This window comes from Phascolarctos cinereus, unplaced genomic scaffold, assembly GCF_003287225.1.
Source record: "Phascolarctos cinereus isolate Bilbo 61053 unplaced genomic scaffold, phaCin_HiC Scaffold_4;HRSCAF=312, whole genome shotgun sequence".
In the NCBI taxonomy this organism is placed as follows: Eukaryota; Metazoa; Chordata; class Mammalia; order Diprotodontia; family Phascolarctidae; genus Phascolarctos; species Phascolarctos cinereus.
In genome coordinates, this window is record NW_027555847.1 from 593,612,323 (window position 1) to 593,639,185 (window position 26,863).

At 40.1% G+C, this 26,863-nt stretch overlaps 1 protein-coding gene across 6 annotated transcripts in view; it reads right to left on the reverse strand.

Annotated features, from left to right (window-relative positions):
• Positions 1-26,863, reverse strand: part of SNX31 (sorting nexin 31) — a 96,062-nt gene that overhangs the window by 45,310 nt on the left and 23,889 nt on the right. For 3 of the 6 annotated variants that reach the window (XM_020969437.2, XM_020969430.2, XM_020969416.2), the window contains exons 3-6: positions 25,068-25,142; positions 18,020-18,134; positions 15,547-15,611; positions 6,550-6,660 (exon numbers count right to left, since the gene is read on the reverse strand). In XM_020969437.2, coding sequence (XP_020825096.1) covers positions 6,550-6,660; positions 15,547-15,611; positions 18,020-18,077 — 234 coding nt within the window. In that variant the 5' untranslated portion in view covers positions 18,078-18,134; positions 25,068-25,142. Of the gene's footprint in view, positions 1-6,549; positions 6,661-15,546; positions 15,612-18,019; positions 18,135-24,247; positions 24,311-25,067; positions 25,143-25,247; positions 25,527-26,863 lie in introns of those variants that run through there. The other 3 variants (XM_020969442.2, XM_020969424.2, XM_078153685.1) reach the window with 3 other exon arrangements.

Sequence of the window (26,863 nt, forward strand, 5' to 3'; positions counted from 1 at the left end):
CTGTGATTCTCCTTTCCCCCCAAGTGACTGCCATTTTAAATAAATTTGCTATTGGCCAGCTTTTGGCACTCTTAAGACCTGCTGCTCCTCAGTCTCAGTAATAGAGCATTCTATAGTAACCAACTACATTTCCTCACTTAAAACTTCTAACACCAGGCAAATGGGTGGCACTCAACCTAAATTACTATTTGTCCTTTGTGTTCAAGTATTCTAAAACCAACACAAAGAGCTTGAACAATGTCAATAGGACTCAGAATGTACATTAGATGGCTTCTCTCAGCAGTTACTATTCATGCTGCCATAAAATGTTCCACCATTTATTTCTCCCTTTTGTGTGGTAGAGTCTCTGGATATTTCTTTCTCTCCATTGTCTTTAGCCGTAAACTCTTTGGAATATTTGGACACCAGGGTTAGTCTTCTTGGTTTCTGGTAAAAGTGCTGGTGCCTTTGTCAGCTTGCTCTGAGTTCTCAGGATCATAGCTTCTTTGAATAGGCTAATGGCTCTACATCTCCTGAACTTTTGGGGGGGGCATTATTTCTATGATTTTAGAGTTTTTATGGCAGTTCTACTTTTTAAAATTTTTTAAAAATTTTTTTTATTTTAACATATGTTTTTAAAACTTTGGGTTACAAATTTTCTCCCTTCCTCCCTCCCTACCCACCCTCATTGAAAAGGCAAGCATCTCAATACAGGTTATAGATGTGTAGTCATGCAAAACACTTCCATAGTAGCCATGTTGTGAAAGACTAAGTATATTTCCCTTCATCCCATCCTACCCCCCATTTATTCTTTTCTCTCTTTTGACCTTGTCCCTCCTTAGAAGTGTTTGCTTCTGATTATCCCCTTCCCCAATCTGCCCTCCCCTCTATTACCCCCTGCTCTCTTGCCCCCTTCCCTCCTATTTTCCTGTAGGGTAAGATAGATTTCCATACCTCATTGTGTATGTTGTTCCCTCCTTAACCCAAATCCTATGAGAATAAGATTCACTCATTCCTTCTCACTTTCCCCCATTTACCCTCCACTGTAAAAGCCTTTTCTTGTCTGTTTCATGTGAGATAATGTACCCCACACTACCTCTCCCTTTCTCCTTCTCCCAGTATAATCCTCTCTCACGCCTTAATTTTATTTTCCAGATATCACCCCTTCATCTTCAACTCACCCTGTTCCCTCTATCTATCTATCTATACATCTCCTGAACTTTTAAAGGAGATCCTTATCATATCAGGCAGCTAGAGAGTATAGTGGTTAGCTAGAGAGTATATTGGGGTCAGCCAGGCCCGAGTCTGTATCCTGCCTCAGATACTTACTTGCTGTGTAACTTTGTGCAAGTTATTTAACTTCCTTCAGCCTCGGTTTCCTCATCTGTAAAATGATAATAAAGCACTTACCTGCCAAGGTTATTATAAGGACCAAATAAAATAATATTTGTAGAGAACTTTGCAAAAACTAAAGCTCTATAGCAAGGGCCAACAATGAGAGCCTGAGAGCCAAATCTGGTTGACTATGCTGGAGAACTAAGAATGGTCTTTCCATTTTATTTAAAAATGTAAAACTTTATTTTAAACTGTAACTATTCTTATCTGGGGCATACAAAAGCAGGAGACTGATCAGATCTAGCCTAAGGGCCATATTGCTGACTCCTGCTTTATATAAATGCAAATGAATAATAATGATAAAGGTTATTGTTGTTGTTGTTTCAAAGGTTTCCCTGATCTGAAAACCATCTTATTGGGGGGCTTGGAGGGAATAGGTATACCCTGCACAGCCTTGGAAAAATATTATTTGCCAATAATTTTCAATAAGCACTAATTATTATTCAGTATTCTAACCCACATCTCAAACTCACCACATTTGCATTGAATGCCTTACTTCAAAGAGAAATATTGGCTAGCATTTCAGAGTACAAACATTAATTATTAAGAAAGTTACCCTAAAGTAAAAATACCTGAATGGAACATTTTAGTTCTGTTATTGGTATTTAATCAGCAACTGTTGCCTTACTTACAGTGGTAGCTAGCATATTTTTTTACACCTAAGGCAAGTTTTACAAAGTATGGCCTGGAACAGATAGCAAAAAGCATCCAAAAATCCACTTTTTAAGACCAATTTACTTTGGACAGTTGGGACAAAGAGACCCTAAAGGCACCAACCCTCAAGGGTGGAGAAACCTGAGGCCATTACAGCATGTGTAGCATAGGGGTAAGGTGAAGGAGAAAATTCAGATGGGGTGTTACAGCAAGCAGAAAGTACAGTCTACCTTCGGGCTATTTCAACTAATTATTCCTGCTAACTTGGTGATATGTTCAATTATTTTTGTGCTACTAAAGGAGTATAAGTGCTGTAAGTGTTTGTAAATTTCTGTGCCAGAATTAAAGTCCCAGTTGAACCACCCTAGTTATGGCTCTGCCCTTAAGAGCTGGCCATGGTGTTGGAGCAGAACAGAAACAATCTAATCCCTTTTTTATCTGTTCTAGTAAGTTGTTTTCAATGTTAGAACACCCATGGCTGTTCATTGATAAAGCACTTGACTTGGTGTGAGTATGTTTTCTTGCGGTAGATTTCAAATTTCAATTGAAGTGATTTTTCACTTTCCTTGAGAACAAATGAGAAAAGGATAGTCCAAGATCCCATAAGAGTTCACCAATGATGTGCTGGGGTCTCTTTCTAGGCCAGTCCTGACTCAGCTGCATTCCCCAAAATGCTCGTACATCCTTTGCTTGTACACCTAGTCAACGTCATGTGGCACAATTCTTTCTTTCTCTCTCTCCCTCTTTCTTTCTTTGTTTCTTTCTTTCGTTCTTCAAGACAATTGGTGTTAAGTGACTTGCCCAGGGTCACACAGCTAGTAAGTGTCAAGTGTTTGAGGTTGCATTTGAACTCAGATTGTCCTGACTCCAGAGCCAGTACTCTATCTACTGCGCCACCTAGCTGCCTCCATGTAGTACCATTCTTAATGGTACTGATGGAATGCCTAAGTATACTTCCTATCTGTCTCTATGAATGTAGACTATAAATTCCTATAAGGGTGAAGACTGCTATGTCAGTTTAAATTGGTTTGGCCTAGTGCTGGTGAGGAGCTAAGTGATTCTTCTCTCTGGGATTTAAAATCCTTAAAAACCTAGCCCCAGCCTACCTTGCCAGTCTTATTATGACATGGCTCCCCTCTGCATTCTAAAATCCAGTCAAACCATCCTTTTTTCTGTTTTTACACACACGCATGCACACACACACGCACACACAGACACACACACACACACACACACATACTGTACTTCTTTCACTGTCTTTCTCCATGCCTCTAACGCATAGCTTTATGCCTACTGATTGAATGACCTAAAAATGCTCTTAAAAAAGAAAAAAAATTATTTCAGAAATAAGTTCCAGGCCTGGGGGGGGGGGGGACAGCCAGAGAAAATGCCTGGAGCTGAGAAATGGAGTGTCTTTTTGTAGAACAGCCAGGAGGCCAGTGTCATTGAATCGAAGAGTACATATTAGTGAGTAAGGTGTAAGAAGACTGGGAAGATCAATTGGGGAATGGGTGAACAAGCTATGGTATATGATTGTGATGGAATACTCTTGTGCTATAAGAAATGATGAACAGATTAGTTTCAGAAAAAACTGGGAAGACTTACATGAACTGACACAAAGTAAAGTGAACAGAACCAGGAGAACATTTTACACAGTAACAACAATATTGTAATGATGAATTGTGAAAGACTTAGCTACTCTGTTTAATACAATGATCCAAGAAAATTCCAATGCTACCACTTCTAGTGAAAGAACTGATGAACTCTGAATGAAGATTGAAGCATACTCTTTTTGCTTTCTTAATTTTTCTTGGGTTTTTATTTTGTCTATTTTCTTTTGCAACATGGCTAATATGGAAATATGTTTTGCATGACTTCACATGTATTATCAATATCACAATGTTTGCCTTCTCAAGGAGTACGGAAGGGACAGGAGAGAGAGAAAGAATTTTGAACTCAAAATTTTTAAAATGAATGTTAAATTATTCTTACATGTAATTGGGAGATATTTAATAAAATACATTAAAAAATTTTAAGGAGGGAAAAAAGAATTGGAAAAGTAGGAGGGGGCTAGGTTAGGAAGGGCTTTGAATGCCAAAGAATTTTAGTATTTGATCCTGGAGGCAATAGGAAGCCACTGGAGTTGGAGGGGAAGTGGGATTGACATAATCAGACCCATGTTTTAGGAAAATCCCTTTAGTGCCTGAATGGAGAATTGATTGGAGTGGGCAGAGAGTGGAGGCAGGTGGACCCACAAGCAGACTATTGCAATAATCCAAGAGGGAGGTGATGATGCCTGCCCTAGAGTGGTGACAGTGTCAGAGGAGAGAACAAGACATATTTGAGAGATGCTGCAAAGGTGAAATCAATAAGCCTTGTCAACAGCTTGAATATAGGGGCTGAGAGATAGTGAGGAGTGCAGGGTGACCTCTAGGTTGTTAGCTTGAGGAAATGGGAGGAGGGAGAAAGAAAGAAAGAGAGGAAGAAAGAAGAAAGAAAGAAAGAAAGAAAGAAAGAAAGAAAGAAAGAAAGAAAGAAAGAAAGAAAGAAAGAAGAAAGAAAGAAAGAAAGAAAGAAAGAAAGAAAAGAAAGAAAGAAAAAGAAAAGAAAAAAGAAGAAAGAAAGAGAGAAAGAAAGAAAGAAAGAAAGAAAGAAAGAAAGAAAGAAAGAAAGAAAGAAAGAAAGAAAGAAAGAAAGAAAGAAAGAAGGAAAGAAGGAAAGAAGGAAAGAAGGAAAGAAAGAAAGAAGGAAAGAAAGAAAGAAAGAAGAAAGAAAGAAAGAAGAAAGAAAGAAAGAAAGAAAGAAAGAAAGAAAGAAGAAAGAAGAAAGAAAGAAAGAAAGAAAGAAGAGAAAGAAAGAAGAAAGAAGGAGGGAAGGGAGGGAGGGAGGAAGGAAGGAAGGAAGGAAGGAAGGAAGGAAGGAAGAGGAAGGAAGGAAGGAAGGAAGGAAGGAAGGAAGGAAAAGAAAGAAAGAAAGAAAGAAAGAAAGAAAGAAAGAAAGAAAGAAAGAAAGAAAGAAAGAAAGAAAGAAGGAGAGAGAGGAAGGAAGGAAGGAAGGAAGGAAGGAAGGAGAAAGGAAGGAGAAAGGAAGGAGAAAGGAAGAAGGAAGGAAGAAGGAAGAGGACATATGCAAAAACTAGAACAATATAAATGAAGTCACTACATAGAGAGGCAACAAAATTCTGGTCAAATCCAATGGTCAGGGTTGGTGCATTACTATCCAAGCTAAAGGACATGTCCTCCTTTTCTGTAAACCATCTTCTACCCCTTTACTATTTGTAAGGGGATTGGGGAGATGCGGTATGTGTTGAAAAATGCCTTTTGTGTAAAACAAAAGAAAACTCTAACAAAAATTGTTCCACTTCTGTTTCCATCCCTACTTCTTTTCATGCATTTGGTTGTGCCCTTGGCCACTGTCTACTTTTGCTACCCTTAGTTTAAGCTCTCATCCTTATAGTAACTTGACCTTAGACCACCAAAACTCTCTCCATCTTGTCCTTGGGGTCCTCAGGAAACTAGAATGAAAGCAAAGTATATTGACATGTGTGGACAGAATCAGGCAGACAAAAGCAAAGAGACATTGGTTTCAGGGATCTTAGCCAAGGTTACAATGGGTAGAGTGTTGGATTTGGAGACAAATATCCAAATTCAAATCCTGCCTCAGGATTTGTGAGCTATGTGACCCCTAGCAAATCACTTAATCCACTCCTGGCCACAGTTTCTGCAATTGTATAATGAGGATAATAATAATAATAGCACCTCTCTTATGGGGTTGTTGTGAGGATCAAATGAGGTAACATATATAAAAGTGCTTTATAAACCTTAAAGCATTACACAAATGCAAGCTATTATTATTTCCATATACGGATATCAGACACACACACGTGTATGTGTGTATGTGTGTGTGTGTGTGTGTGTGTGTGTGTGTGTATACACTGTATACTATGTATACTATATATACTATATATATATTGTATGCTATATATATACTATGTGTGTGTATGTATACGTGTGTGTGTGTGTGTGTGTGTGTGTGTATATAGATATATATATATATCTATATATATATATCTATATACACACACACACATATACTGATCATAATCTTCTCAAGCCCTTCCTAAATCAACTTCAAGTATTACTACATCATTTGTGTGCACATACAGTAGCTAGTCTTCATTCTTCCTGATCCTTTTAGCTATTTTCAGGGCACTTTTATAGACTGCTCTAGTTTCAGGCTAACAACAACAGCTTGAGGGAGGATCAAGGAAAAGATCCTAAAACTGAGCATGTCACGAATGCTGAAAAACGTTTCCCTAGTGATATGCCGTACCCACAAATTTCTCAGACAATCCAGACGTTTGAACAGAAATAAACATATAATGGCGGGGGGTGAATAATACAATAAGAGACCATAAACAAATTGTGACTGAATTTACCATCTCAACCAGGTTATTTCTAAACTTGATTTTCTCTATAGGATTATGAATTTCACAGGTGGCACCTGGTAGGTGCAGGTTACCTCTAGGACTCTTTCAGCGGTGTCAGAGGTTAGAATTTCAATTCTGATACTCCTTCCATCAGGCAGAAACACATCCAGAAAGGCTTTCTTGGTGGTGATCTTAAATGTGTCCTGTAACCAAAAGGGAATTAAAATAAGCTTCACGAAGTCTTCCCCTCATTTTGGGCGCCCTCATCTCTCACAGGCTGCGACACATCTGCAGGCATGTGGGAAGCTAGCAAGCTCAGTGCCTGGTTGGTGGCAGTGTTTTGCTCTCAGTGATGGGCATAAGGGATGATAGGATATAGATGACTTGGGCTTTTTTTTCTTCTAACTCCCTTTGGTTGATTGATAATTTTTGTGTTTTACATAAAAGTAATTTTTTTCTCTTCATCATCAAATAGTATTTATCAAATGGCTGCCTGTGTATAACCTTTTCAAATAAGTGCTGAACAGAGCAAAATAAATATTCACAAAACTCTCCTTTCTGGAGACTTATAAATTTACAATGACAATATCTTTATGTACCAAGAATGAAAAAAAACCCAGAAAATTGCACAAAGATCATTGATTTCTTAAAAGGGCTACATATTTGATTTTTAAAACTGAAGTTTATCATTGCATTTTGTTTTCACACCAGTTATTTCCCATACACACACACACACACACACACACACACTCTGAACCCTCTCATATAACAGAGAAAACCATGGATGAGTCTTCAAAAAATCTTGACATGAGAAAGGATCTAGAGTACTTTCTACTTAAAGCATGAATCCCTTTTAGAACATCCCAGACAAAATGTCCTTAGATTTTTTTAATTAAGCACTACTAATAGTCTTTAGAGTACCTTTTAGGAATAAACAAATAAGAGTCCTGAAGTCAGGAAGACCCAAATTCAAATTCCACCTCAGACACTTAGCCATGTTACCCTGGGCAAGTCACTTAACTTCTACCCAAGTTTCCTCAACTTGTGAAATAGGGTTAACAATAGCACCTGCTTCCCAGGGTTGTTGCAAGGGTCAAATGAGATAACATTTGAATGGTGCTTAGCCCAGTGCCTGGCACATAGCAGACACTGAAAAAATACTTATTTCCTTCCTTCCATCATAAAATAATAATGATATTAAAAATGAGTCACATTTATATAGTGTACTCAGGTTTTAAGTCTTCTTTTGAGTCAAGCCATCAATAAGTCAATAAGCATTTAAGTGCCTAGTATGTATCAGACATTGTGTTAAGCTAGGGATACCAAAAAAAAAAAAAGGCTAACAAATTAACAATCTAACCAGTAGGGCAACATGTAAACAACTATGTACAAACAATACATATATATACAGAATAAAATGGAAATAATGAGGGAAAACACTACCCTGGAGAGAGATCGGGGAAACTCTTCTTGTGGAACCTGGAATTTTATCTGGCCCCTGAAGAAAGCCAGGACATACAGGGAGAGAATTGCAGGCATGGGGAATAGCCAATGAAAATGTCTGTGCTAGGGAGATGAGTGTCTTGTACAAGAAACAGTAAGGAGCCCTGAGTCATTGGATGGTGGAAGAAGATTAAAATGGAAAGAAGGGGCCAGGTCATGAAGGGCTCTAAAAGCTGAACAGAATTTATATTTGACTCTAGAGGTAATTTGTATTTGACCCTGGAGAGTCACTGGAGTTTACTGAATAAGAGGGTGATGTAGTCAGATCTCATTTTAGGAAGATCTGTTTGACAGCTGAGTGGAGGATGGACTGGGGATAGAAACTAAAGGCAGGCAAACCAACCAGTAGACTGTTGCAATAGGGCAGGAACTAGAGTGGTGCCGGTGTCCAAGAAGAGAAGGGAGCATATGTGAGAGATGCTGTGGAGAGAAAATCAACAGGCCTCGACAACCGATTGGATATTGCTGGTGAGAGTGAGCAGAGGGACAGCTAGGTTCTGAGCCTTAGTGACTGGAGGAATGGTGGTGCCCTTAATATTAATAGGGAATTAGGAAGAAGGGAGGATTTGGAAAGAAACGAGATCAGTTTTGGCTAAATTGAGGTTAAGATATAAGATGTCCAATAAGCAGTTGGAGTTGTGAGACTGGAGGTCAGGAGAGAGGTTAGGGCTTGATAAGTAGAAATGAGAAGAATCCATGGGAGCTGAGGACATCACCAAGTGAAATAGTATAGAGAGAGAAGAGAAGAGCCCAGGACAGAGCCTTGGGGAACACCCATGGCTAGCAGGCAGAGCCTGGATGAATATCCAACAAAGCAGACTGAACAGGAGCAGTCAGTCAGACAGGTAAGGGGAAAATCAGAAGAAAATAGCATCACAAAAATGTAGAGAGAAGAGATTATCAAGAAGAAGTTGATCAATAGTGTCACAGGCTGCAGAGAGGTCAAGAAGGAGGAGGCCTGAGAAAAGGTCATTGGATTTGGCAATTAAGAAATCATTGGTAACTTTGGATAGAGCAGGTTCAGTTGAATGAAGAGGTCCGAAGCCAGACTGCAGAGAATTCAGAAGAGAGGGGAAAGGAAGTAGAGGCACTGATTATAGATGGACTTCTCAAAGAGTTTCACCATAAAAAGGAAGAGAGATTTAGGACAATATTTAGCAGGAATAGAAGGATCAAGTGGGGGTATTTTTGAGGATAGAGAAGACATTGGGTGTGTTTATAGGCAGTAGGTAAGTAGCCAGTAGACAGGGAAATACTGAAAAGACCCTGGCTTATGGTAAGCATTCTCCATGCTTCCTTATTTAACTCTCTGAAGTAGAAGGATTCTTCACCCCTTAAATACCCAAGAGCTCTAGGGTTCTCCAATTTTTCAACTCCAGACCTCTTCCTTTCTCCATTGTAGACTGAGACAAAGCAAAGCCCAGGAAGTAAGGTGTCATTGCCTTTTCTTCCTGCCTAGCCACATTCCTAGCTTCCCATATATAAAGTGGCAAAACCCGAACAGATTTTTGATTCACCCTTACAAATACTATTATATAAATTTTACAGATGAGGAAACTGAAGCTTCAAGGAGTGAAGTAACCTACCAAGGGTCGTATTCCTACTATTAGAGCCAGAATCTCCTGGCTTCTAGACCTAAAGGGTTGGCCAAAAACAAAAACATCCTATATATATATATATATATATATATACACACACACACACACACACACACACACATATATTCAGGCCTATGTTACACAAGCATATAAATTATATACATGCTACAAATATAGTGTTCTTTATCATCACCTCTAAAATAATTTCCAAATTCCTGATTTTTACTGTTCAGCAAAACCTGTGTTATGTCTGAAAAACCTATAAACTTTAAAAACAGACTGTTCCCTATGCTCTACTCTGCTGGACCCCACCTCTCTCCCCTGTAGCTCCTCCTGCCCTGTCCCTTGAGCACAGAGAACCTAGTCAAGGCAAAGAGGTCTAAAGCAGAAAAATTAGATATTTTATTGGTCCACAGTATACTTTGGTTTGGGAAACACTGTCGTATTTTAACATAGTAGATGTTACACAATTACCCTTTGAATGAATGAAAGAAAAAGCCTTTATTAATTGCTTACTATATGCTAAGTACTGTGCTAAGAGCCTGGGAGACAAATAAAAAAGCAAAGTGTGTTGTGCATGTGTATAGTAGTTTTTAAAAACATATATTAATTTTCTTCATTTTTAATTATGGAATTATGTGTTAGTAATGATTAATTTTAAAAATGTGCTGATGTAAAAATATAAGAGGAAAAGTATATACGTATATATGTATGTGTATGTATGTGTACACACACACACACACACACACACACACACACCACACATGCACGTACAAGTCATGACAGCATCTACCTCTAAGGTGTTGTTGTAAGGATCAAATAAGAAAATATTTCTAAGCATTTAGCATAGTGCCTTGCATATAGTAGGTGCTTAATAAATGCGTCTTCCCTTCCCCTTCCCCCAGGGATCATGACAGACACATTTGATTATGGCTCAAGAGTTAGAGAGGGAGGGTGGGGTGGAGATAGGATCTGGAGAGTGAAGAGAAATATGACTGTGGAGCCAAACCTTTAATTTAAGGGGTCTTTGAAGTAAAGATTACAGGAACTTTGAGGAGAAATGACTATTTTACCTTAGAATTTCTGTTAAGGGGGAAAAAAAAGCTGGACATAATTTGACATACAATCTGGATTTTAGGATCCAACGAATTAAGATTCTTCAGGGGAAGTCAGCCCAGGAGGGGTGGAAAGCACTTAAAAATGATAGAAGACACAGAAAGAAATTTCAGTGTGGAACAGGGCAAGTTTCTAAAGAGACCAATGTGGAAATGAAAGAGACAGAGAGAGAGAGACAGGGAGAGAGAGAATGTGAGTGAGCAAGGAGTTAATTACTAAAACAAAAAAATTGTGATGATAGCTTCAGTAAGGTAATAGCTTACAAAATAAACTTACACAAGTCAATTGTATTTTTTTATAGCAATAGCAAAATCTAAAATGGAATAATTGAAAGGGAAGGAAGACTCTTTCAAAATAACTACAAAATATAAATATACAAAATATATAAAATACATGGAAGTCAATTACTCAATAACCATATAGCTATGATGACAAAATAATAATTAAAGAAAGAACTCAAATAATTGGAGGGATATTCAGGGCTCATGGCTGGGCCACAATGCTAAAATAAAAATGACAACACCACCTAAATTAATTTGCCGACTTAGAGATTTAGTGGAATACTAATTTAACTACCAAGAGGATACTTTACAGAGCTAGACAAAATAATAATAAAATTCATTTGGAGGAACAAAAGAGCTGGGTTATCAAGGGAAATAATGAAAAGAAAAGGAGGAATAAAGGGGGAAGAGCACTTCTAGACCTTGAATTGTCTTATGAAACAGTAGCAAAATTATTTGATGCTGGTTTAAAAAAAATAGAAAAGATCAATAGAACAGTCTGGGCAAGGAAGAATCAGAAATAACCAAACTCAATATAACCTCATATTCATAACTCAAAAATATAAATTACCTCAGAAAGAGCTCCCCGATTAATAAGAACTGTTGAGAGAACTGGAAAGCAGTCTGGCAGAAATTAGATTTAGGCTAATAGCTTATAATACATGACATGATATATTCAAAATATAAATATTACCTGAATATTAACTATCATACTATTAAAAAATTGGGGCAGCTAGGTGGTACAATGGAGAGAGCACCAGCACTGGATTCAGGAGGACCTGAGTTCAAATCTGGCCTCAGACATATAACACTTACTAGCTATGTGACCTTGTCACAATCATATTCCACAGCTTGTTTAGCCATTCCCTAACTGATGGACGTCCTCTCTTAGACGTCCTTCTCCAGTTCATTTTACAGATGAGGAAACTGAGGCAAACAGAGTGAAGTGACTTGCCCAGGGTCATACAGCTAGTGTCTGAGGTTAGATTTGAACTCCAGACCAGGTGATCTATCCAGTGCCCCACCTAGCTGTCAGAGTAATGACCTTAGTCCAAAAGTTCAAAGACCCTGTAATCACTTGCATCAAAGTTAAATTGATTCCAAGAAGTGAAAAGGGCACCCAGCCTGAGTCAGGAGAACTGGGTTGTAGGGTCAACTCTGCCAATAACTTCTTGTTTGATTAACATTTCAGGGTCACAATTTTCTCAATTATAGAATGAACATATTGGAATAGATGCTGTCTATAGCCTTAGCTTTAATATTTTAGTATTCTAAACTTTCCTTGGGCAAAGACTTGGAATGCAGTAATTCTAGAGGAACCATACTTCTCCAGTCTAACTTTAGCCCTGTCTTCCCCACAGCTTTCTATAACCTCAGCTGTTATTTCCTTTCATTTTTTATCTAGTGATGAAAACAAATGTGTAGTGTTTCTCTCATATGACAGATCACCCCACAGTACAAAGTACTCAAAGGATGCTTTCCTTTCCCCTCACCCTCCTCCTAATCTTTATCCCTTTTGAAATCCTCACCAAAAGCAGCTCCCCAAACCCTTTAAGCTTTCCCTGGTCTCAGTTGGGCTAAGATGTGTTAATAAGCTAATTAATAGATTAAAAGCTGGGTCCATGGCCCAGCTTATTAATTCATTTGAGGAATGACAGGGGCGAAACATTGGCCATGGAAGCAGGGTGGCTACCTAGACCTCCCGCTTGTCCTCATGTAGTGTCTCTTCCACCTTCTCCTGCCTTCCCCCCCATCTGAGGCTCAAACTCACTGACAAACTGTGCTTTTTGTGTAGCAGCAGTCAGTCGAGTTCTTTGCTATTCAGACAAGCACATGGAGGCCGGCAGAAAAACACTCCCTTACATACCATCCGAATGACTAATGTGCTCAGCCAGCAGGGCTGGTGGAGTTTGGGATCTGCTGAGAAAGCCAGAAGCCAAGGATGAAGAGAGGGTGGGTTGTCTGCTGCCCAAGCCCAGAGAGGAAATGAGATGCCTTTCAGCTGGAACTCACCTTCTGTCTGATGAAGATAAGGCTGCCCGCCATGTGGCCAAGCAACTGCCACGGAAAAAAGTCCATGAAGACCTCACCTCTCAAAACCGTCAGCTTTTACATGTCTAAGGTTGGGTATACTCACTCACTCACTCAATTAGCATTTACTGATCACTTGGTGTTTGTCCTCCATTCTCAGAGAGGACATCAGGGAGGTGATGCCGTGACTTCCAAGTGAATTGGATTGAAGTGAGGGAGGGCTGTGCAAAGTCACCAGCCTCACTCTCTCCTCTGGAGCAATCTGGGTCCATTGGCCAGACACAGATTAGGACGACTGGCGATGGCCCAGGATGAAGTGGGGGAACCCTGCCTTTTTAGGCTGAGGTCTTTCCCAGGTCTCAGTTTGACTGAGGCGACACCCATTCAGCAATGCTGCCAAGCGCTGTACTTAAGCTCTCTGGGGATACGAAGAAAGCCAGATCCACTGTCCCTGATCTCCAGGAGCTCGCATTCTAATGACAGAGACAACATGGAAATAACTACATACATACAAGAGATATACAGTGTACATGGCTGGGAAAGGCCTCAGACACAGCCCTAAGGCTGTATTAGTTGTTATGGGACATTTAAATCAGAAATTCTCACATAAAATCACAGACTTAGAGCTGGAGGGTTATTTAGAATTCATTTAATCTAGGGGCAGCTAGGTGGCGCAGTGGATAGAGGACCAGCCTGGAAGTCAGGAGGACCTGAGTTCAAATCTGGTCTCAGACCAGACAATTGACACTTACTAGCTGTGTGATCCTGGGTAAGTCACTTAACCCCAAATGCCTAAAAATTAAAAAAAAAAACAACCCAAGAATTCATCTAATCTAATGTGGTGCAGTGGATAGAGCGCTGGCCCTGGAGTCAAGGCGACCTGGCCTCAGACACTTGCTAGCTGTGTGACCCTGGGCAATTCGCTTAACCCTGTTTGCCTCAGTTTCTTTATCTGTAAAGTGAGATGGAGAAAGAAATGGCAAACTATTTCAGTACCTTTGCCAAGAAAACCCCCCAAAATGGGGTCACAGAGAGTAGGACATGACTGAAATAACTCAACAACAATACCAAATCCAATTCTCCATCCCCCCACTCTCAAAATTTTAGATGAATCAACAGAAGCCCAGAAAAGTTCAATAGTGGCCCAGGAAGTAGGTTGCAGAGCCAGGATTTGAACCCAGGTCCTCTGCCTCAAAACCAGGGCTCCTTCCACAATGTCTCTACTGTTGGGCTTTCTCCTATCATGCTATAGCTCTGATATGTAAGAGATTTCAATGGTGGAACAAGGTCTCTGACAACTTGAGAAGAGAGAACAGGCAAGTTAGAATCCCTTCCTTTCTCAGGGTCAGAGAATTAGAGTGTTAAGAATTGAGAAGGGATGTTAGAGGTCATTCCGTGGATGCCCTCACTTCACAGAGGAGAAAGCTGAAGCCCAGAAAAGTAAAGTGAATCGTATATGGTCACACAGCTTGTTAGAGCAGAACCAACACTGGCAGTCAGGTTTCTGAATTCCTATCCCAGTGTTCTTCCTAGTACATGAAATTTCTTTATTTCTATCAATCACCTCTAGCTCCAAAGAGGCAAAAGATGAGAAAAACTCAATTCTCTTCCAGACTAAATAAACCATGTGCAAGGGTTTAGATCCTCAGGCCAGGAAAACAGAGGGGAAAAAAAGGATTCAGTACAACAAAGTGCTGGTAAATGTTAAACAAATGGCTCTTAAAAAAAAGTAATTGCAATACATTCAAGTTAAATCTACATTATAAACAGCCAGGTGGTGCAGTGGGTAGAGGCCTATGCCTAGAGGCAGGAAGAAATGAGTTCAAATTTGATCTCAGACACTTACTAGCTGTATGACCCTGGGCAAGTGCTGTTTGCCTCAGTTTCCTCATAAGCAAAACAGGGATTATAATAGCACCTACCCCCCAGGGTTGTTGTGAGGATCAAATAAGATAATAATTGTAAAGTGCTTAGCACAATGCCAGGCACATAATAAACACCATACAACTATGAGCTATTATTATTATCATTATTTTCTCCACCATTTTCTTAAGTCCTACCTTCTACAATCGTTCTTAATTTCTTCCCTTTGTTAATTATTTCTTATTTATCATATATATATATATACATATGTATATATATATATATATATATATATATATATATATATATATATCTTTGTATGTATTTGTTTGCACATTGTCTCCAGCTTTAGATTATAAGCTCCTTGAAGGCAAGGATTGTCTTTTGCTTCTTTTTGAATCCCCAGAACTTAGCACAGTGCCTGACACAATCTAAATAAATTATGTCCAACGGTTTAGATCTTCAGCCAGGAAAACAGAGAGCCAGCAACATTAAAAAAAAAAGGCTTAATAAATATTGATTGATTGGCTGATCAAGTTTAAATAATCAACAAAGCAATAAATCAAGCTCTGATAGTATTTCCTAATTTCCAAAATGCTCATACTGAAAATTTAACAACCAGCTCTCTCCTGGTCTAGCATATCCTTGGCAGTATCTGTAGGCAATTGGCTACCTCCCTAAGGAAGGTTAAACTTACCTGCTGTAGCAATGTAAAAAAGTGGATGAAGACTTCACTTCTCAAGATTTTCGGATCCATAGGGACTGGAAAATAATGAACATCATTGGGGTTAGCATGGGAAGATGGGAGAAGCCACAATGCTCTCATTCCACACAAATCCTAACCCAGGCATCTCATTCCAGTGTAGGCTTTGAATCTTTACTCAGGCACTCTAGCAGGAATGGGGTCACCTTCAGCATGGCAGCCAACTAAGGCCAGTCCTTTTTGTCTAAATGTAAGTACAAGGCACTCCCACTCCAGGAAGTCTGCTTGAGTGATAAACCTAAGAAATCACATGCTGTCTACAACACTCACTTGGAGGAGCCAATTCAGATTTTCGAGTACCAGTTTTTTCATCTCTAAAATGGGGTTTATAACACTTATGTTACCTACCTCAGAGGTATTGAGAGGAGACTTAAAACTATAAATCTAAATCTGGCAAGGACCACAGAGACCATCTAGTCCAATCTTTTCATTTTACCAATAGAGAAAATTGGCCTGAAAGTCAACTAAACTCTCCAGTCACACAGGTAGTAAGCACAACATACTGCATGGCTCATAATCCAAAGCCAGGGTTATTTTCACTGGACCATCCTGGTTCTGTGTGAACCTTCCAGTGCTCTATTCAATTCAGCAAACACTTCAGCATCTACTACATGCAAGGCACTACACATGTGATTTATTACTATGAGTCTACAAGGTGGTGCAGTGGACAGAGAGCCAGCCCTGGAGTCAGGAAGACTTGAGTTCAAATGTGACCTCAGACACTCACTAGCTGTGTGACCCTGGGCAAGTCACTTAACCCTGTTTGCCTCAGTTTCCTCATCTGTAAAATGAGCTGGAGAAGAAAATGGCAAATCATTCCAGTAGCTCTTCGAAGAAAACTCCAAATAGGGTCACGAAGAGTCAGAAGCAACTGAAATGACTGAACAACAATTTTTTAAAAGCCCCTACTGAGTGGTTCCATGTCATCTCCCACTTCTACCCCTGTTTGGAAATCTTAAGTCCAGACAAACAAATTTTTTCTCTTGTTTCTCCCTGCTTCAGTAGAATATAAACTCCTTGGAGGCATGGACTGTTTTATTTTTGCCTTTGGACTCCTAGCACCTAGATTAGTGCCTGGCACATAATAGATAATTAACAAATTGTGGACTTGAATGGAACTGCCAAACATGCCAATTTCCACACCTTCTCCCCACCCCTAGAATGGTCTCCCCACTGTTCTCTACTGGTATCATGTCTCTCCTTCATTCAAGGTTCAGTTCAGGTTCTAGCCCCTCTGTGAGGCTTTCTCCAGTCTCTCTCAGCGATCACTTCTCCTCTATTCTGTGCCAGGGGCAGCTAGGTGATGCAGTGGATAGCACGCCAGCCTTATGGTCAGGAGGACCCAAGTTCAAATCCCACTATAGACATATACTATCTCTGTGACCTTGGGCAAGTCACTTAACCCTGTTTGCCTCAGTTTCCTCGTCGGTAAAATGAGCTAGAGAAGGAAATGGCAAAACCACCCCAATATCTTGGCCAAGAAAACCCCAAATGGGGTCACAAAGAGTCAGATATGACTGAAGAACAATAATCCATGCTACTCTTGCCATCTGTGCTGCACATCTTGAATTTAATATATACTATCTCACAAGGTTATTTATCTTTCTGTGTCTATGTCCTATCTCCCCAGAGAGACTGTCATCTACTTGAAGAGGGATTGTATTTCATAGTTCAGTGAATCCCTCCCAAATGCCTAGCATAGCATCTAGCACACAGTAGGTGTTCCTTATACACAGTAAGTGCTTTAGAAATTTTTCCTGAAGATAATGATAATCTCAAGTTGTTGCTCCTTGTTTCTCCATCCAACTTCTCTATCACCTTCCAGGGGCTTCTGTACAATCAGCTTAAAAGTAAATCTAAAGCCTTTTTTCTTCCTCATTAAAACAGTGAATTCCATTGCTCTGACCCTCACCTGGAAAGTAGAAGGAAAGAAGGAAAGAAGGAAGGAAGGAAAGAAGGAAAGAAATAAGGGGAAAGGAAATGAAGGAAGAAAAGAAGGAGGGAAGGAAGAAGGGAAAGAAGGAGGGAAAGAAGAGTGTTAAGAAGGGAGGAGAGAAGGAAGGGAGATAGAAGGGAAGAAAGGTGGGGGGAAGAAAAGAAGGGAAGGAAAGAGAGAAGGAAGGAGGAGAGAAGGAAGGGAAGAAGAAAGGAAGGGGCACAGGAAGGGAAGAAGGAAGGAAAGAAGAAAAAAGGAAAGAAGGGAGAGAAGGAGAGAGACTTTTAAAGCAATTACCATGCACCATGCACTGTGCTAAATGCCAGAGATACAAAGACAAGAATGAAACAATATGTGCTATCAACAAACTCATGTTCTAATAGTCAAACAGGTCACATATAAGAGGAAATAGCATCATTGCAAGAATTTTAACAACATAAAGGAAAACTTTTCAAAAATACATACACATACCACTTTGTAGATACTGTTCCAGCTGATCCCTCCTCTCATCAGCCATAGATGTGGTCATTGCAAGGTAATACTTTGGTGGAAAAGGCGGCAGGCAATTCCCAAAGACCCGTTTCAGCTGAAAAGTCAGACAAGTAAGACTTCAAATCTAGTACACTTCTGAGCCAGGTTAAAAAAAAAAAAAAGACACACAAAATATTACACACAAGCTCAGGGCAAAATTCATCCAAGCACTGAGTCATAACTAGTAATTCTTGTGCCTTGGGCAAGAAAAGGAAGAAGAAATCATTTGCAGTTATCAGGCAGATAAGAGTGCCCTAGGTTAGTTATTGCATGGTTTCTACAGTGCTGAAGGATTAGTTGCTTCTTGGGAAGCAGAGGGGCAGGTGGACCATAGGCTGGAATATGACCAAGAAAAGCTGTCAGCGATTTCTAAACTTCAGTGCCCTGAGTCAACACACCATTGCCTCAACCTAGTTACTTCTCAGCAACTTCCTTATATACAAACAGCCTTTTAATAGGTGAAAAAATTAAAGTGATGGTGTTTGGATTTCTCAAATTCATCTTTTCTTTTCTTTTTTTTAAGATCATCAGATCACATAAGTAAACCTGGGGTCAAAAATTTAATTCCCCCTATCCCAACCTAATAGAACACTTAGAGGGCAGCTAAAGAAGTATAAGCGCTCTGATATAACTTTTACTAACCCAATAAACAGGGCAGCTAGGTGGTACAGTGGATAGAGCACTGGGTACTGAATCAGGAAGATTCAAATTTGTGAGTTCAAATGTGACCACAGATAGTTACTAGCTGTGTGACCCTAGGCAAGTCACTTAACCCTGTTTGCCCCAGTCTCCTCATCTCTAAAATGAGCTGGAGAAGGAAATGGCAGACTGCTCCAGTATCTTTGCCAAGAAAACCCCAAATGGGGTCAGGGAGAGTTGGATACAACTGAACAACAAGGACAACAAAACCCAATCAATGCTTTCCTCAGAGGGCCCTCCTTGACAAAGCTCTGTGGCATCATGTAGGGACTGGGATCCTGCAAAGTAATAAAAATAATTGAAATTGTATCCTCATTCATTTGCTTATTTATTGAGAAAAGCTTAGATACAAGATGCATCTGTATTTTTTACTGAAGGAAAAAATGCACAAAATCCCTCGGGTCCCTAGGGAAGAGGAGGAGGAGGAGTAGAGGGAGGAGGAGGAGGAGGAGGAGGGTCCCAGCCTGTCACCTCTGAGATATGAACATCAAATTTGGAGTACGATTACAGAATCATAGATTTACATCTGGAAGGACCATAACATCATAAGTCTAGAGTTTCAAAGGCCATACCGCAGAAGTCATCTAGTCCATCTCCTTATTTTACAGATAAGGAAACTGAGGCCCAGAAAAGTTAAGTAACTTGCCCCAAGGTCACACAGAAAATAAGTGGCACAGCTACTACTGACCCTGTTCAAATCTTTTCTACTTTTGTCTCATTGAACAAAATTTTAAGCTAGATATAAAATAACTTGGGCCGTATGCAAGCAAGAATTGGAACTAAAATGGAAAAATATGACCTACATATCATGTGTACAGTGCCCTGTCTGTCATCAGGTAGATGACTATGGCATTAAAAAAAGGTGAGTGAGACAGCCTGCATGATGGATAGCAAGTTATCCTTGGAGTCATGAAGACCTGGATTCAAGTTATGTTCTGGGTGACCCTGGATAAGTCACCTGACCTTTCGGTGTCCCATTTCAGGAGGTCTGATATTTTGAATGATTTTTGTTAAACCTATCTGCAGGGCTCCTGCAATTTCTTCTAGGCTTAAATATATGAAACAGAGATTTCATGTTGGTGGTTTTATTTCTGTTAGACAAATAAAAATGAAGCACATTTTATATGAACACTCAAGGAAATAAAAAGGGAAAGGAGTGAAATTGACAAAAGTCCCATATTTGAGGCAGCGGTCATCTGGGAAAACAACTGAAGATTTCTGGATTAAGAACTCTTCTAATACATTAAAATAGAAACTAAACAAAAATCCTTGTCTTATTTGCATCCCATTATTTCTTGATTAACTGATGTTTGAAAGGTAATTGTCTGCCTTAGCATCTGTTCATAAAAGTCACAGATGTTTCCCAAATTGACTCTAATCTAATGAGCAGCACATAGTGCATGCATCAGCAAATTCAGCCCTGTTGTCAGGCTGGCATAGAGCAAGGCAGCCAAAGGCACATCATGTGGGACAGAGAGGTCAGATGCTAAGTCGACAAACATTTGAATTCCTATAGTGGTTCCAACCTGAAATCCCTTCTAGTCAGTCCTATAGCTTAAACTAGCTGCTCAAAGGATTCCCAAGCACCATCCTCCACTAACAATACTGTATTGGTCTGAGTGGGAAGACAAACATGCTATAAATATCTGGGCAGTTCCCTTTGCCAAAAATCAATCATTAACTTCACAAGTTCTTCAGGTTTTCAAAACTGGAGAATTTTTCAGGGGTTTCAAAAGAACCATTAGTTTCGCCTTCAATAAGAATCAGCTAGTTCTAGAACTGAGTTTAATTTATCTTTTAAAACTGTTTGAGAAGAACCCTGAAAACAGTTGCTCTTTTACCATTTAAAAATCATTTTTGTTACCTATGTTCAATATAACTCAGCTTTACCGCAAGGTTTTCAAGAACAAAGATGTGGAAATTGAAATCTCATTATAATACCTTGAGTTCACTGCTCAATAACTATAATGCCATGCTGTGCTGTTTGTATGATGATACTATTGACCTGCCATCAAAAGGACATGTGCTGTGAGTGTCCTATTGACCATCCATCTGGCAGCAGAGATGGATCATGGTGTCTCGTTTTCAGTCTAACATTCAATAATGTTAGATCATTAAGGAATGGAACTATGTCAAATCTGCATTCTATATTTCCTAATGCCTGAGCCATCCATGCCAGCTCACCTCATGCCCCTCGTAACCAGAAGCACGTTTTTGTGAGAGAGCTAACTTCAGACAAGCACATCATCTGAAAATAGACTTTTTCATTGTCATCGTCGATAAATATGTATTAGGTTTCTTGGAGAGGCAGCACAGGATGATGGAAACAGAGGACCTGTGTTTGAATTCTGCCTCTGACACTGCCTACCTATGTGACCTCAGATAAGACACTTAATGTCCCTGGGCCTCAGTTTCCTCTCCTATAAAATGAGGGGATTAAAGGAAATGGCTCCTGAGCCTTCCTATAGGATCTATATCTATGACCTAATGACCTCTCTTATAATAGGACATTGGGTTGGGAACACAAAGAGACTTTCAAGCTTAATCGAGATAGAATGTAGACATAAAAGGATAGATAACATCACAAATGGAGTATACTGAATGAGTGGTCTAGACATCAAATGGCACAGAGAATGAGAATCAATTACCAAGAGCTGGGGCAGTACTGAAAGAGATCTCCATATGGAGGAGTAAGGTTTGAACAAGCACAGATATTGAGAGAGGGATTTTTTTTTTGGAAGTGGGAACAGCTTGAACAAAGGTAGAGGGATAGGAATCTCTTAACTTGTTCAGAAAAAAAGGAATGGGCAAGTTTGGATGAAGTAGAGGATCTACCTATGCAGGGGGGAAGATAGGGTCTAACTGCCAAAGCCAATTATCTTGTATGAGGATTATGACCCTGCTTTGGTCGCCAGAGCGCAGGCACCAGGGCAGCCTCTCTCTTTACTGAGGGGGAGTCCCACAAGGGCCCAGGGTCCTTCCTCTGACCACTAGAGATGACTTCTAGGTCTGGGCATGGAGATGTGCAAGACCTGGGAGATTGGATCAGACACAGACACACACACACACACACACACACACACACACACACACACACACCCCAGTTGCAATATTAGATGCACATTTTGAATTCATGGTCCACAATTAGGATCTTTTTGCCTGTTACTTACTTCCCTACGTGTAATTTTTGAAGCCAGATCATTTTGCCATTTTTATTGGATTTTAGTGCTAGAAGAAATCTTATAAAATATCTACTAATGAGCTGGAGAAGGAAATGGCAAACCAGTGTCTTTGCCAAGAAAACCTCAAACGGGGTCACAAAGAGTCAGACATGACTGAAAAATGGCTGAACAACAACATAATGTCTATTAGATTATCCTTTTTAGAAAAGAAGGGAAATGAGAAAGGAAACTGAAGTTCAGAGATACTAGGTTACTTGTCCAAGGTCATACAGCTAGTTACTAGCTAAACTGGGACTAAAACCCAGATCTCTAAATTCCCAGCCCAGTGTTTTTTCCATTACACTATAGAAAAGCTACCTCAGCTTTTAAAAAAAACTACGTGATTGCCATAAAGTCAGCATCTGTATTAATTCTCAAATAGGGAACCATTACTAGTGTTGAATGTTACAAGGGAAACTATTGTTTACTCCCAAAATATAAGTTAAGAAAACTCCATCTCAAGAAAAGGCATGGAACTCCCCAGGCTCAAATAAATAAATTTGTACCTATTGGTGGAAAAATTTAGTTAGCCTAAACACCATAGTCACTTCCAAAGAGTTATATAAAACTTTTAGGTTTACAGAACATTTTTAGTTGACCCTCTCAACAACCCTGTGAAGTGGGTGCTATTATTATCATCCCCATTTTACAGATGAAAAAATTGAGACTGTGAAAGGTTCAGTGACTTCTTCAGGATCACACAGTCAACAGGTGTGTAAGACAGGATTTTCAGGTTTTCCTGACTCCATATCCAGCACTTGGAGGTATATTCAGAAATGACTGCAGTGTAAAAATGAAAGGTATTTTTAAAAACTCATGTTAAGGGAAGAATCATTTAAATCTTTACTTTTTGTTATGACAATTTTGCCAACTTTGAAAAGCCACTTAAGAACTATGCATCCTGGAGTAATAGAAAGAGGAGAAATTTACACCAGCAAGACACAAGGAAGATGGATGTTCCAAAGAATATTGTCACTTTAGTACTTGGAAAAATTGGGCACTACCGTTGGATACCTCTTAAAATCCATTTAGTCTCCACAGGGAACATGGCCAATGTCATTCATTAAATGCCATTTAAATATACCAAAGATCCCTAATTTGGAGCTTCTAAAGCAGAAAACACCAGAAAAGACAGTGGGGTAAAGGTTTACCCAACATCTCTCTTCTCTTTTGTCTCCAGATGGGATGAAAGGGACCTCACAACTGCCCCCCAGGTCATTTTTATCTGAGGCTACTAATTATGCATAGACCTATCCAGAAATTCTTCAAGATGCTTCCTATCAGCTGCCTTGAAGGTAGCCTATCTCATCACGTCACCCTACTAATTCATTACAGGCATACACTTGGATGTTTCCCTACTATATGACCCAAATCCCTAATTGTCAACAAACACCATTAAGTACCTACTATATGTAGAAAACTCATCAAGAAAACTGTTGACTCCCATATTCCCAGCGACTATATGGTTTTCACATTATTGGCATCAAAACATTCCCAGAACCAATCACATACATCTTAGTCAAAAGCACCTAATAGTATTTCAATTTTCTGAATCCACAATTTATAAATCACCTACCACAAAGGATGGTACCACTATTCCCATCACCAAATACATTTCATACTAATATATTTAAATTTTACTTCCAAAATATAAGAATAAAATAAATGCTTCCTTTAATCAGTTACCTCAGTTTATTCAGGTTTTTTCACCCCATCAAGTTAGGAAAACAAAATGGCAGATGGGCAATCCTAATCCCAGAAATAAACATCCTCTACAACAAAGTAAGGTAATTGCCAAGAGCCTAAATGTCATCCTGATCAGTCATTCTTTTAGGCTTGGGCTTTCATACTTGCCCATACTTGAGTACTATGAATATGACCACCAGAAAACAAAAAAAATAAGGACACACCTGTTTAATAGGAACCAGCTAAAGGAACTCTGTGGAAGGAGGAAGATAAACACTAACGAACCGAAGCTGCCAGTTTGGGACTGTATTATCTGGGTAGAGAGAATTCAGTGAAGGAAGTTTGCTCATTTAAGAAGGGGCATATCTCTCAGGGGTAATGAGGAAGGGATGGGAAATCTAAACCTTTAGAGGTGTCCCAGGTGTAGAGCATGGGCCTGAGAGTCAAAAATCTTTTGTTCTTTTCCTAATGCAAACACCTTCTCACTAATTCAGAGCAACCCTGTTACACACCTGGCTTCTGACTTTTTAAAGTCCTTTTTAAAGTCATTACACTCACTTACTGGACAGGAGAAGATGGCCAGGATTTCAGACCAGGTGGGTTTGAAAGGTCATCCAGGCCATTCACACTATTAAATGAGGAAAGGAGTATATAAGTGTTTTGTACATCTGGAAAGTGTTACATAAATGTCAGCAAATATTAAAGGACCTAGACTGAAATCCCCCTCTGCCACTCACTACAAATTTGACCTTGGGCAAGTCACAACCTCCTTCCGCCTCTGTTTCTTCATCTGTAAAATAGCCAGATTGGATTAATGGCTTTTGAGGTCTCCTTCTATTCTAGATCTGTGATCATGCCCCTTTTACAGATGAAGAAACTGAGACCTGGGGAAGTTATGGTTTTCCTCAGGTCACACAGATAAAGTAGCCAGTAATGTGAACTTACTTACTTACTCAGTTAGATCAAAGTATCTGTATCAGCAAATGTAAATTGGCCGTGCCTGTCAGCCGCGATATAACATCCCCTGCCCCAAGTTTCTCCTTCCCCACCCACCTCGTGTTTCCCCAGGAGGAAGGCAGGCGTCCTATATTTTAGTAACTGAGTCTAATCCTCAGGTTCCTGGTTCAAGAGATGCTGCCCTGACCCAGTGGATGTCAGCCTCTGGTGATCCACCCTAGTTCTTGAGCCCCTTGGGTATCCTCTCTCCCCATCTCCCACTCCCCACACCAAGGTAGAAAGGGGAGTCCTACACCCTTAGACGAATTCCAGTCCCAAACTGCTGGAAGGCTCCTGGACTATAGGAAGTTGTTCTGGGACCCTGGATGCTAGTCTTGGGGGACGTCCTTGGTTCGTCAGCCCCTTGGCTCCCCACGAGGGCTCACCTGCTCGTTCCAGCGATGCAGCTGGCTGTAGCGCACCTTGCAGAAGAGGAACCCTTCCAGGTACACAGAGTACAGCTGAAATCACACAGACGGACAGACAGACAAACACGTTAGCGGTGAAAAAGAAGTCAGGCAACCTGGTCCGAATTTCTGCCCGCTCACCCTAGCCTCAGGATCCACGTACCACGTAGCGACCCCCAGTGTGTCCAGCCTCTGCTGGGACACTGGGATGCTGAAGTGCATCTTCATGGTGCTTGGCGGAGTTGGCCGGACCCGATGGCGGGGCTGGAGCTCGTGTTCTTTCTCTTCTCTGGGACCCTGCGCTGCACCCAACGCCCGGGCGCCAGCTGCAGGCTTTGCATGCCCACGGGAGGGCGGAGCGGACCTCTCTTCTCCTCCCCTGAGGGGAGAGGGTACGCCCCAGGTGGTGCGGCCAGGACCAGGCTGAAGCACCGCCTCTTTCCCCCTGCTCCACAAAGCGTTTGGAAGGAAAGGGTAGGGTGGGGTGGGATCTGTGGCTGAGGCTGGCAAGGCTGTTGCGTTTGTCCCCTGAAAAATCAGAACTCCAGGGACCAGTCTGGGGAGCTGTTCAGGGCAAAGAACTGGAGAGCATGCTGATTGCCATTCTCATCCATCTCCCACTCTTGGTGTTGAGCTGCTGAAAAGACACAGCTCCTGAACCCAAGCACAGTCCGATCCGATCCAACAAGCATTTTTTTAATTCTTTTGCCTTTATTTTATTGTTCCCTGATTTCTCATTAAGTCATTGGCTTCCACTTGTGCAATTAAATTTTTTAAATTTATTTATTGTTTTCATCATTCACTTTTATATGATTTTGAGCTACAAATTTTTTTCTCCCTTTTTTCCTCCCTTCTCCCCTCCCCAAGACGGCAAGCAATCTGATATAGACTATACATGTACAATCATATCAAACGTATTTCCACATTAGTCATGTTGTTTAAGAAGAATCAGAACAAAAGGGAAAACCACAAGAAAGAAAAAAAGAGAGAGAAAATAGTATGCTTCAATCTACATTCAGACTCCATAGTTCTTTCTCTGGATATGGATAGCATTTTCCATCATGAATCTTTTGGAATTGTCTTAGATCATTTTATTGCTGAGAAGAGCTAAGTCTATCAAAGTTGGTCATTGCACAATGTTGCTATTACTGTGTTCAGTGTTCTCCTGGTTCTGCTCACTTCACTCAGCACCAGTTCATGTAAGTCTTTCTAGGTTTTTCTGAAATCCACCTGTTCATCATTTCCTATGGCACAACAGTATTCCATTACATTTATATACCACAATTTGGTCAGCCATTCCCAGCTGATGGGCATCCCCTCCATTTCCAATTCTTGGCCACTACAAAAAGAGCTGCTATAAATATTTTTGTACATGTGGGTCCTTTCCCCCTTTTTTGATGATCTCTTTGGGATACAGACCTAGTAGTGGTATTGCTGGATCAAAGGGTAAACATAGTTTAATATCCCTTTGGACATAGTTCCAAATTGCTCTCCAGAATGGTTGGATCAGTTCACAATTCCACCAACAATGCATTAATGTTCCAATTTTCCCAATCTTCTCCAACATTTATCATTTTCCTTTTGTGTCATATTAGCCAATCTGATAGGTATGAGGTGGTACCTCAGAGTTGTTTTAATTTGCATTTCTCTAATCAATAGTGATTTAGAGTATTTGTTCATATGACTATAGAAGCTTTAATTTCTTCATCTGAAAACTGCCTGTTCATATCCTTTGACCATTTATTAATTGGGGGAATGACTTGTATTCTTATAAA